Below are 13,306 nucleotides of genomic sequence, written 5' to 3' on the forward strand. Positions count from 1 at the left end.
TTGATAAAATAATAAAAAAATTAGGTTTTGTGTGCGTGCAATCGTGTGACTTCATCTTACACTTTTCGGCACCACCAGTACCCGTTTCCCCCTCCTGGTAGAGTTGTGTTATAACACCAGCTTGATAAACGATTACGTTGTCGTCATTGTCGTAATCTTTAATTACCAGTTGGTTGGCGTGTATGGGAAATTCAAAGGGAAGTTGGATCAGCCATTCTCTAGGTATGCGGATATTGCGTCGAATGCGTACGTATTCCATGTCTGAAAAAAACATTTAACACTCAGCACCTCAGCAGTCTCGATCACCCGCGGGATCACCTCTCACTCAACCTCGTCTCATCCGAAATGTTCTTCTGTCAAGTCCGGATTTGGAGCCGGTGAATATTACCTAGCCGTTAAGGTGTAATAGACTTCTCGTTCGGTCCAAACCCCTTTTCCTGCTCGATGTTTTCAAGATCTACGACTACACATGGCTTTGCGCATCTACAAAGAAGAAGGAATTATAGGGTGAAGTTTCTTTACCAGCTCCCTTACGATTGGCAGGTTGACGCCTGTACCTTTGTGGACGTAGAAAAGGATAGGGATGACACTGAATTTATGTAGAATAATGATCTGAAGATTTAATAAACAAAGATATTCATGGTAAAATAATATTTTCGGATCACTTCAATTCTCGTATAATGTTACAAATTTAAATGCGTGAAGATTGTACAGTGGTTGATTATCAAGATCTTATAAGTATTGATTATAGATAAAAATATTCCTAGTTATTTTAACTGATCATCGTTGTATCGAATTGACGCATGATTTTTGTTCAATAAACGCAAAAACCGAGTTGAATAAATTACATTGGAATATAACGACGATGCATTATAATTTTCAAAAATACGCAAATTCGAGATGAGATAAAAATATAGGGAAAACTATAGACGTATAAACGGTGTAAAGTATAGACTTAATAACAGGTTCTTTACGGTACATATACATATATCAGCGATCGAATATATCGTCGACCCACATCGAGACTTTTTTGTGAATAAATTGGATTTCAGTTTTTTTTTTTTTTTTTATTCAAATAACGCACCGAAGTCAAACCGAATTTTCTCTTACTACGATCTCATCAGGTAATGTCATTGTCAAGGTTACATCGAGAACATATGTCCAGTGGCGGGATTCCGTAACTCTCTAGCGACGATTATCGCGATCTTTAACGCCTCTTTAACGCCTAGTTCGAATCGTTAGGTTACGATAATTGTTGCTCGGCTAGCGATGGATATGAAAATCTCGCTAAGGCGTAACGATAATCAGTGACACAGCGGACGATAGTTTTGTGCAACACGTACGTGTCAATGTGTTGCGCGCGAATTTTTCTCTACCCTTTAAAATAGTACTTAGATTTAAAAAGGATTGAAAACTTCATCATGCAAGTGAATATGAAGATTCACTTCAACAAGCAATAATTTTTTTCAGCACAAAATATAATCATTTTAACGTTCTCTATAAAACGGTGTTCATTATCCAAGTAATTGTATAAAATTCAAAAACATACTTTTAAGGTTACGTTGACTCAATCCTCAATATCTTTCTAAATATACAAGTCCATTGATAAGATATCCTAAGGATTGATTAAATAATAAATAGTATTTGATCAAATCTCTCGATGGCTTTTTTTTAATATAAAAAATAACAAGTTCTTTTTTTATTCGCCGTAGAATGGATTTAATAATAATATTTAATCAACTTTTTCGATGCTGAGAAATAGACTTATGATGAGGGCTCAGTCAAAGTAACCTAAAAAAATATTTCTGAATTTTATACAATTACTTGGATAGAGTGATTCTAGTCAATAATAGATGACAAACAGAGGACACAAGGCCTTTTCTCTCATCATCTCATCTATTCAAAATCTTCAACCTTCGCAAGCAGATCGTTCCTTGCGTGTGTGAACCAGCCGTCTATATCGCTCGAGGGGAGGATCGCTGTGTTGGAGGTGTTGAAGCTTTTAACTTCTTCCGTAATCCCGTCGTGCTTTGCGTTGTCAAATTTGCACGATAATGTGAGGTTAACCTTCACATTTAACTCCTCGCGCAGTACCAGCCTCAATCGCTCAACGATGACCCGCTGCGCGTCGTCCAGAAAGGCTTCCAAATTCTTATGCCGGAGATTTGTGATAACTCCCGTTCGGATCCGGATTTGCTTCAACTTTTCTGTATTCCCTTTCACCATATCCATAAAAATTCTGGAAAAATTTCAGAATCATATTGAAAAAATATCAACGGTTGGAAAAGAGGATCATCGGACTCCCCACCCCCTTCACCACCCGGCCATCAATATACAAACAGTTGTGCAGAGTGGCGGATTATTTTTATTATGAGGAGGATGATGAGGATGAGATGGATAGCGACGCTGATACACTGATTATCGATCATGAACGGTGTATTCACGATAGTGATGGTGATGATGATGACGATTATGATGTGGGTGTTATCAATCGCGAATTTGGCTCGTGAACATCTCCTCGAACCATCATCATCATCGGATAAAAAAAAAAAAAAAAAAATAACTGTGGCGCTTTCAAAAGAATATCGTCGTCTCCAAAACCGATTGAAAATATAACTATCCAAATACCGGTTGAGAATGACGGGGTAATTGAAAATGTGGAATCCGATGTGAAAGAGTTTACTGAGAATAATGCAATTTGTTACATAGCGAGGTAACTGTGTAAAAAGTATCTTTTGCATCATGTGTGTGAAAAGTGCGAACAGATATTGATAATTCAAGACGACGATAGATCTAAAGACCATAAACTGTTCACAATTATGAAACAATATGCGTTTACGAATGGATTATTGCACGCTAGAGAGGACGTGTTTAACATATTTAAAGCTTGGGAAAAACAGTACGGAGTAGTGATAAATTCCATGATCCACGTTCGAAACGTAACGAAGCCTTTATCATGAATTACCATTAGACCGGTTTGTTCTGATACCGAATGCTGTACCAAAGAAGCAACGAAATCTTTAAAAAAAAAAAAAAAATTTCCTTGGAATAAGATGCCACTGACAGAGTTGATTTGTTAGGAGAAATATAAATAGCAGTAAGAACCACACTAAAAATTTTAAACTAAAAAGATATCCTGATCAATCTGCTGTACAAAATTAATTTTCCCGGTACAAGTTTATAAGTTTTACACAGTAAATATATCTAGGATATAAAACTTTCTTATAACGCTTATTTTGACTGCTTGTTAATCAGCTTGGATGTAAGAATTGCAAAAATGTGATTTAGAATAAAACAAATTATTTTGTTATAAAATATTCCTTTAATTTATTATCCAGTCAACACTCTTTTCTAGCCTTCTGCCCCACAGTTTCACCCTAGATTTGAATCACGCGGCGAGTGGTTGTAAAGAAGAATTGGAAGTACTGTACTTGAGTTCCTACTCGACCGTGGCGCTGAACGCTGCATGCGCAAAAATAAATTACGGCCTTGCGGTAGCGTTCCCGCTATCATATCCTCCTTGGCCCCACGCTTTGAGCTTCTAATCGGCACAGCTAGCTGAGACTGAAAGACTGTACGTACCCTGTCCAGTGTATGGCAGAGATGGTAGAGATCATTGGTTTCTACTGCGCGCCGCCATTTTCCTCCTAACCACGCAAGTACCATTGAATTTTATACTAACTGGACGCGCATAGGGCGAATGGTGTGGGACAAATTGAAGGCAGCCATTTAAACTTCGACTCTTACAGGAACAATCAGATTTGGTTTATTTGATCGCAGTCAGCGTTGTATACATAACGATAAGTGATTTAAGTGATTGTTAACGTGATTGATAAAATTGAAAAATGAGGTGTTGTGTACCCGAGCGTAGGCAAAAAAGTGAAACTGGAATTTCATTTCATAAGTAAGTAATTATTAGTACTCATTATAATTTTTAAATGTATAAATACGAATTACAAAAGCGAAAGATTTGTAGGTTAGAATAGCTCGTGTCAGGAGTATTTTATTCTATTTATTTGGAATAATTTGTTTGTGCTCAGGTTATTTTTAATTTCTTGCAGATTTCCGAATGCAGACTATGATCGAGCAAAGGCATGGTTTGAAGCGATTTCAACATTTTTAGTTTAATTTAGGTAAAAAATCAATCTTATTGGAATTATACTATCTGCCGAAAGCGTCAGGGCAATTTTTGATAGGCTTGTTATTAATTCAGATAGCCATTCTGAATATCTTCCGACATATAAGTTTTCTCAGGATCACTTGGAGCACTTCTTGAAACAATTCTCTGATTTCGGCAAACGAAACAAACTTTCGCGACTGTCGTTATTTTTGAACGTTTAAAAATAACATTTTGTTTCTGTTCTTCTTACACATCACGCAACATAGCTATTTTTGACATCTGGTTTGTAACTCAAATTTCGATTTTATAAAATATAATATTTTGAAATTGCACATTATGTATTTTATGTGACACAATTAAACGTCAAGTGTTTTTCTGAGTTATAAGAGTTTAACTGTACTCCGAAAGATATCTGAATGCGCGTTGCAGTTAGTATTGAATTCAGTGGTAGGTACTGGTTATCGTTCATTTCGGACATACCCAATCCTCCCTTTCACTCACTATATATAGTATGCAGCCTAACATACTTCCTAATTACGAATAGAAATCAGTTGCCAGAGAAGCAGTAAAGTGTGCACATCGTTTTAGTTCCATCGTTGCACTTCCCTCAGATGTACGTCGGTCTGCTGTAAATTCTAGAAGTAATCAGTTAAGATCAACTCTTCTTATATTCGGCATTTTAAGTGCAACCCTGTTCATGTATTATATATTGCATTTCGCAATAAATTTTTTGTCTGTGTTTCAAATGTGACTTGCTGAACACGACGAGAAACAATACGCCCCTAGGACACTGATCCTAGGGTACGACGTATAATGTAATATGTATGATACTGTACTATTACCATTTTATGTAACCTGAATTAGAATGAATAAATTACTGGAGGCTCAGTAGATCTACGTACTTCAATATAATAAGACGTGTTTAAAGTCAGTGAGTTGATGCGTAAATCCTGATCAGGTACAAATTTTAAATCGAACGTACTACAGTAAGAATAAGAATTGACTCACGATTTTTTATCCATTTTTGAACTTCTTTATCGTCTTATATACATACCTCACTGAAAACCTAGCTGGAAAATATTTTATTTCACTGACAATTTTCTCCTCACAATCTATGCAAACGGGCAGATCCCTCCATTCTATAAGATAAACTATTTCCTTTGTTCAGGATCATTTTTAATCACATTCGCAGGTGTTTAAAGAAATAGGTTGAGTTTGCTAGTCCTGCGACGCGTAGGGTACCTTTTGTACCGTAAAAGAAAGACGAGTTTAATTGTTAAGGGATAAATAAAAGGGACGAAAAACAGAAGTTCCAAAATTACACAAAGTCCTCAGTTTCTATTGGTGTTTCATTTCCTGTCTTTGTGTATTTATTTCATTTTATCTCGTATATTTTAGGACAACCTAAAATCGTTGCAGCGCCAAGCGCCATCTTTCTCGACTAGGAAGAATTCCCAGGACTACGTGTCATCGCGAGGGAAAACACCCCTGCAAGACGCGAAAAAAAATCACTTCTTCTCTAAAGTTCGAACCGAGTAGTCGAAACTTCCTATACAGAGTATTCTGTCCGAACGGTCAAGTCAACTTTTTAGCGTGAAACGTCACATCAAAGCTTTGTTCTTCACTTGTGAATTAAATAAGTTAGAATATTCTCGCATTGTGTCAACTACCTTATAATACTAACTTTCAATTTTTATATAACAATTAAATTTCTATTGTAACGATACATGGGATCTGATTAATCCGAAAATATCAAAATTGATTTACACTTGTGTTTCAATTCAAGACTTATTCTTAAAATAATTACGTGTCATAAATTCAGTGAAACAATAGTATCTTTAACCCTTTCGCTGACGTACTGATGCTTGGAAAACTAGCTTCACCTTCAGAATTATCCACCTTACCTTTGCCAGTAGATGCCCAAAGCTATTCTTGCACGTGGCAGATCAAGGCACAGGCCAATGTAGGTATTTTCGATTAAATCGAGAAGCCGCAATATAGAACCAATTCCGCGGGCTCCGGGATGAGGTAGAAATACTCTATCCTCTCAACGGAAGGTCGTACTCACCGCATCCGGACTCAATTCAGCCTGAAGAGCCTTTCTTCAGGTTGGTCGACTCGTAACGGAGGCCCGGGTCCGTCAAATAATTGCAGGGCTCCGATACGTTGTTTCAGTTTCTCTTTATTTGATTCGAGAAGACGAGACGTGACAACAAGTTCTCGCAAAGTTATAGAAAACCGGGTGTTGTCCGCACATGGACAAATTAAAGAAATCTTAAAGACAAGGTTAACAATCTTCGAATTACCGGAATATTTTGAGCGCAAAATGAAAACTACATCGGAAGAGTCATCCATCATAACAGTTACGTTTATTTATTACATTAGGTCAAAATTTAGATGTAAGCGATGGTGTATACAATACCCATTACCACGCCATTCAACATCCCGAAAACATTATTGACAGTGTTTAACCAACAGTTATCACATCCCAGTGGGTTGGGGTTATTATGTATTTTATGAACACGCCATGTGCGATAGCTTTGTCTATTACGGAAAAGGACTTTAAGGTACGTACCTTAGAAATGTTCCTAAGTAGTAACGGTTCCATTCGGTATACAGGTAAGGTCCAGTTCCTGTACCAAAGCAAGGAAAACGAACCTGCCGATGTCTGAGTACATCGCGGACTTTGGACCGGTGGTTCAACAATTCAGACCCGAGTGGATAACCGTGACGTATGACCAAGTAGTCTGTAATTATGTTAAGAACGTAGTTAATAAACTTGTAACGCAAGGATCACTGAAGGCATTAGCCACGTATTTGTTAAGTAGAATGAAAGATCACCAAGTAATTATGCCCATTCGAAGAAGGTGCATGTATAGACGAGAAAGAAGATTATTCATATTCGAAACTTCACTTAAAGAAGCTTTTAAAAAGAAGACGCATCTAGCTGTCGCAAAGATCGACATTTTTTCATGTATAAATTCGAAATTCACTTACGTCGAAAAGCACACGAGGACCCAGACAACCCAACTGTATCGCGACACGGCGCCTGGCGTTGGTGAATTATTTTCTCTATTCTACCACTTTTCGCAGTAGCATTTGTATCACGCATTGCTCCACCAGCACCCTATTTGGCTATCGTCAATTGCCCTTCTTTCTCCCGAAAACCATTCTTCAAAACTCCACTGTAGATGCCAAGAAGCAGGATCTCTACAGAACTAAGAAAAAGAGGCAGAACAGACAGAAGGTTTAGATTTGTGTTAGTATTGAATTAATAGAAGAAATTTCATTGGTTCAACCAGAGACGATAATTCAGTTGCCGTCGTCAAAGCAATCATGCGTAAACAGTGTCACACGATTTCTAAATGGCGTGCTATTAGAAAAGAGACAACTTTGCAATTTATAACTCATCTAGTTCCCGCCGGGTACGCAGAGCTGCCTACAGAGCCGGAGATAATTCAAATCGGCTAAAAGTAAGCGACAGCTTTCGTTTCAACAGCTTATCTCGAAGTCAAATCTTCAGCAACAATGAGCAACGTATGCAGAATGTATAAAACCTTTCGTGGGCTACGAAAAAAATCGGTCAATGAGCTTCCAATATCGCCAAAGTATGGCTTGAATAATTCTTTTAGAAAGGAAAGAAGGAAACTACTACGAGTTTGAGCCGATCATTAAACTCGTTAGCAACTAGTCTGGAGGCGTGTGTCTGACACTTAATCATGGTCATCACTGAACAACGAATTATGGTACACGTCTAATAAAAAGTTCTTTCGATCGTATCTTAAAAATAAGTCTGTTTTAGTCGATATCAATGCCGTTCTGTTTTATGTCTAACGGACGATACGATGTATGAAAATATAGTAATATTATTGTTGTAGTGTATTTTATTTGATGGATCTCGTAAGGCTTAGCAAACTATTCTATTCGACATAAATCAATTTTTCATGTAGATATTCGATCAATAATTGTGAAATTGACTACTTTCAATAATTATACAGAGATGAGTGAATGTCAAGATAATACAAGGGAGTCTCGTGAGTTTTACGTTAACTTAGCTTTCGATCGATATTACGTATATTCTAAACTAAACTCTGTTTTGTTTTACAGTACAACGCAACCAAACAAGATCGAACAAGTGATTTTTTGGATGCAGTGAAAATAGAAATAAAAATGGAAATGGAAATGAAAATGGGCCTCTGCTCCGTTCTGTTTCTACGTATCGAATGTCTCCACTTTTCACTGCTCCAGTTAGTCTCAATTGTTAGAAACACGTAAGCTTGCACACTAAATCTAATTAAGTATATCAATGGCTGCAGAACATTCCTTAGATTTGTGAAATTAGGGTACAAGAAAGTCGATGTATGAAAATATAGTAATATTATTGTTGTAGTGTATTTTATTTGATGGATCTCGTAAGACTTAGCAAACTATTCTATTCGACATAAATCAATTTTTAATGTAGATATTCGATCAATAATTGTGAAATTGACTACTTTCAATAATTATACAGAGATGAGTGAATATCAAGATAATACAAGGGAGTCTCGTGAGTTTTACGGTAACTTAGCTTTCGATCGATATTACGTATATTCTAAACTAAACTCTGTTTTGTTTTACAGTACAACGCAACCAAACAAGATCGAACAAGTGATTTTTTGGATGCAGTGAAAATAGAAATAAAAATGGAAATGGAAATGAAAATGGGCCTCTGCTCCGTTCTGTTTCTACGTATCGAATGTCTCCACTTTTCACTGCTTCAGTTAGTCTCAATTGTTAGAAACACGTAAGCTTGCACACTAAATCTAATTAAGTATATCAATGGCTGCAGAACATTCCTTAGATTTGTGAAATTAGGGTACAAGAAAGTCGATGTATGAAAATATAGTAATATTATTGTTGTAGTGTATTTTATTTGATGGATCTCGTAAGGCTTAGCAAACTATTCTATTCGACATAAATCAATTTTTAATGTAGATATTCGATCAATAATTGTGAAATTGACTACTTTCAATAATTATACAGAGATGATGAATGTCAAGATAATACAAGGGAGTCTCGTGAGTTTTACGGTAAATTAGCTTTCGATTGATATTACGTATATTCTAAACTAAACTCTGTTTTGTTTTACTATACAACGCAACCAAACAAGATCGAACAAGTGATTTTTTGGAGGCAGTGAAAATGGAAATAAAAATGGAAATGGCAATGAAAATGGGCATCTCTGCTCCGTTCTGTTTCTACGTATCGAATGTCTCCACTTTTCACTTCTTCAGTTAGTCTCAATTGTTAGAAACACGTAAGCTTGCACACTAAACCTAATTAAGTATATCAATGACTGCAGAACAACCCTTAGATTTGTCAAATTAGGGTACAAGAAAGTTGGCGTCTGCCGCCACGTGTTTTCCCTACCCTTACCTATTTGTACAGATACTAAATAACTTTTTCGGAGAATCACCACCTTTTATAACGTTCATTTACTAGTGCCTAAATATTCAACAATAGTAGGTTATTGGAAACTACGGGTTTACGTTCGGATATTATTACATCTCGCATCTTCCCGCCAGGTACGCAGAGCTGCCTACAGAACAACGCAAACAGAATGCATAAAACCTTTCGTGGGCTATGAAAAAAATTTGACAATGAGCTTCCAATTTCGCCAAAGTATGGTGTGAATAATTCTTTTACAAAGGAAAGAAGGAAACAGCCATCGAGTTACGGTTCGACTATCAGTTTGAGCCGATCATTAAACTCGTTAGTAACTAGTCTGGAGGCGTGCGTCTGACACCTTAATCATAGTCATCACTGAACAACGAGTTATGGTACGTGGCGGGTGTCCGCCCCAGTAAAAATTCACCATCAACGTCCATTTTTACATATGATAGTGCTTAAAGAGAAGAATAAACTGAAATTCACATTAACTGAATAAGCCTGTAATGGGTTTTGATCTTCAATTTCTGATCCTTTCCCATCCACGTCCCCGTACATCTAATTGTGTTTAAGGGTGTTTTCTTACATATTTCAAGTTTTCTTACGTCTTATGGTAAATACTGTCAGGATAAGGTTAGTGACACGAACAGCCGCCGCATGGTACAAGGTTGAAGAAGGAACGAAGCCCAACTGTGAAGTACACTACTGTAGAGCTACTCCTTTGATTTTATCTCGTAATGTTCTAATCTTGATTTGAAATATAGTACGTGTGGATTTTCGTAGCCCGAGAAGATATATGAGTGAGAAATTCGTCGGGGAAGGTCAATTCTAACTTCCATTATCTTCGTCAATATTCTATCACAACAAAACAAACATATTGAAAAAAGGAGAACCTACAGGTAACCTGTAAAATAACAAATACACTTAATTTCTTGTTTTCTACTCTTAAATCACAGACATCCAGTCTTGAACAATTCAACGTAGTGTGTCGCCATCAAGACCGCAAGGTGTCATGAGTGTTGATTCCTGAAACATGAAAAATAGTTTGAAAAATGTTTGGGATGATTTTCACGCCAGGGATTTTCAATCCACAAAAAGGTAGCAAGAGCTAGACCAAAGATGTGATGCAGAGTATATTGCTGCAGAAGTGCTCCCACAAGACGTGGTGTCGATTCGCACAAACCGGAAAAAGGTTTACAGCCGCCGATTAACCTTCGCCACCACGTCTTGCATTAAATCTGGAAGAAATAATTAGTGAATAACTGATTCGATTACCAGATATCAGAAGAAGATATCAGTCACAGAGAACAAATGTCAGAAATTGCACGCTGAGTAAATACAAATAAAAACTGACGAAAAAAAAAAAAAAAATGATGCCACTTCAAAAGCTTAAAATTCAACTTTACTGTGTACTGGACACACTTATTCGGTATATGGGATAGTGAGTGCAAAGTTTAGCTGCCGTAGCTTCTGATTTTGGTATCGTAACAGGACTTTCGTCACATGAAATTTGTATTCAAGAACTAAAAAAATCCGCAGCTGATCTGACATTAAAATACAAAGATTATTTAAATGCCAACGAGTTATGTATAGAAATTGGGAGCAACAAATACCAAATAAAATCATTACTACCTGATTTAAAAAAGCAGATTATATTGTACTTTTCAATTGGGATGAAGAATGTGAACTAAGGTCCAGTTATCTCTTCGCTTGGTATCGACGCTAACTGCGACCTCTGCCGGCTGTGAAATGTCTTTCAACAAATTAAAATTGTTGAATCATTATTTACGACCGCAAATTGGTCAAGAAAGTTCGAGTAATCTCGCTTTGCCCTTGACTGAGTGTGAAATTACAAAAAATTTTGTTGTAGACCATACGATTGACTTGGCCTCAGAAAAAGCCAGAAAAGTAAACTTTTAATATATTTTTAAATTTCGGTGGTTCCATATCAACTTTATGCCTAAATTTTTGAGGATATTTTGTTATAGACCATACGATTGACTTGGCCTCAGAAAAAGCCAGAAAAGTAAACTTTTAATATATTTTTAAATTTCGGTGGTTCCATATCAACTTTATGCCTAAATTTTTGAGGATATTTTGTTATAGACCATACGATTGACTTGGCCTCAGAAAAAGCCAGAAAAGTAAACTTTTAATATATTTTTAAATTTCGGTGGTTCCATATCAACTTCATGCCTAAATTTTTGAGGATATTTTTAACTTAGATTATACTTCAAAGTTATTGTACTTTTTCTCTTTCTAAAAAATAAGTTTTGGGGGGAGTAAAATTGAAATATTCACCTGGGCGGAGCCGTGACCTTAGTCACGACACTGACGACACCGGCCTAATCCAAATTTATTCGATTGTGTGATCGAACGAATCGAATATCTGTGAGATACATGTCATGATCCATATTTTCAATTGTATTATAACAGAAAAAGAGAGAGATAGAGAGGGAGTTTTGATGAAGTAAGTATTGCCCCATTTATATAAATTTAATCAGCGAAATTCGAATCTAACTGAATTTGTCAAAGTATTTTTTGAGGATATACGTTCAATCACTAAATTTACAATTAACAACGTAACTTACGAGTCGATTGTTCGGTGTAATAAATTTTTCAAGAATTTATTCAAATTGAACAGTTAACCATTTTCATTCTGTTTATTTACTGAATCCGATTTTATCATATAATCTTCCTGAATTAAATAAATAAAGGTCAAACCAGCCTCCGTTATCCAAGCAACCCTATGATCCTATATGGAATTAGGAAAAGAAGATGCCAAATTACCAACTAGTTCGACGGAAAGGTTGAAATAATAATTGTAATAACAATAAAACACCATTGGTCACGTGAAATGGTGATAAAATTTAGTAAAAGGATTATCGACTCGAAGAAATGTTTTTTGATACAAAACCATACGCAGCAGAACAACAATTTGCCTTATCAAATCAAAGCGCTTGTATTTGAATAAAGAAAATATGGTTTCAACCATAATAGCCACATTTGTCGAAGATGAAAAAAAATATTTTTCATACTGTCAGTTTCGTTACTAGCTTCCGACTTAAACCTTTGAAACAGCACATCAAAATAATCAAACCAATCGATGCAGTGTATGAATTGTACTAGATTACGTTAGTTTAGAAATATTCTATTCAAGTTGTAGAATTTTCTTACTAGGTATACCAACTCGGCTGAGAATTAGACTGTTTTGGGTCGTGCCAAACATCACTTGTAAACGTGATTGAATAATTCTTTTTCTACAAACACTTTCACTTAACTACACGTCTAATAAAAAGTTCTTTCGATCGTATCTTGAAAATAAGTCTGTTTTAGTCGATACCAATGCCGTTCTGTTTTATGTCTAACGGACGATACGATGTATGAAAATATAGTAATATTATTGTTGTAGTGTATTTTATTTGATGGATCTCGTAAGGCTTAGCAAACTATTCTATTCGACATAAATCAATTTTTCATGTAGATATTCGATCAATAATTGTGAAATTGACTACTTTCAATAATTATATAGAGATGAGTGAATATCAAGATAATACAAGGGAGTCTCGTGAGTTTTACGGTAACTTAGCTTTCGATTGATATTACGTATATTCTAAACTAAACTCTGTTTTGTTTTACTATACAACGCAACCAAACAAGATCGAACAAGTGATTTTTTGGAGGCAGTGAAAATGGAAATAAAAATGGAAATGGCAATGAAAATGGGCATCTCTGCTCCGTTCTGTTTCTACGTATCGA

At 36.0% G+C, this 13,306-nt stretch overlaps 1 protein-coding gene and 2 long non-coding RNA genes across 3 annotated transcripts; 2 read left to right on the top strand and 1 right to left on the bottom strand.

The window, feature by feature from the left end:
* Positions 1-677: 677 nt before the first annotated feature.
* Positions 678-7,334, bottom strand: LOC124212504 (uncharacterized). The gene is made up of 3 exons (XM_046612607.2): positions 7,118-7,334; positions 6,696-6,867; positions 678-2,239 (listed from the first exon to the last, which is right to left on the bottom strand). The coding sequence occupies exons 1-3, from the start codon at positions 7,230-7,232 to the stop codon at positions 1,897-1,899; spliced, it is 630 nt and encodes a 209-aa protein (XP_046468563.1). The 5' UTR covers positions 7,233-7,334; the 3' UTR covers positions 678-1,896.
* On the top strand, positions 3,534-6,193 carry LOC138190465 (uncharacterized). Its single transcript, XR_011176455.1, has 3 exons — positions 3,534-3,904; positions 4,062-4,133; positions 5,519-6,193. It is a non-coding gene; the product is annotated as an uncharacterized lncRNA (long non-coding RNA).
* LOC138190466 (uncharacterized) lies at positions 6,640-10,010 on the top strand. Its single transcript, XR_011176456.1, has 3 exons — positions 6,640-6,852; positions 8,228-8,391; positions 9,685-10,010. It is a non-coding gene; the product is annotated as an uncharacterized lncRNA (long non-coding RNA).
* Positions 10,011-13,306: the final 3,296 nt, after the last annotated feature.

Source organism: Neodiprion pinetum, chromosome 2 (genome assembly GCF_021155775.2).
Source record: "Neodiprion pinetum isolate iyNeoPine1 chromosome 2, iyNeoPine1.2, whole genome shotgun sequence".
Lineage (NCBI taxonomy): Eukaryota > Metazoa > Arthropoda > Insecta > Hymenoptera > Diprionidae > Neodiprion > Neodiprion pinetum.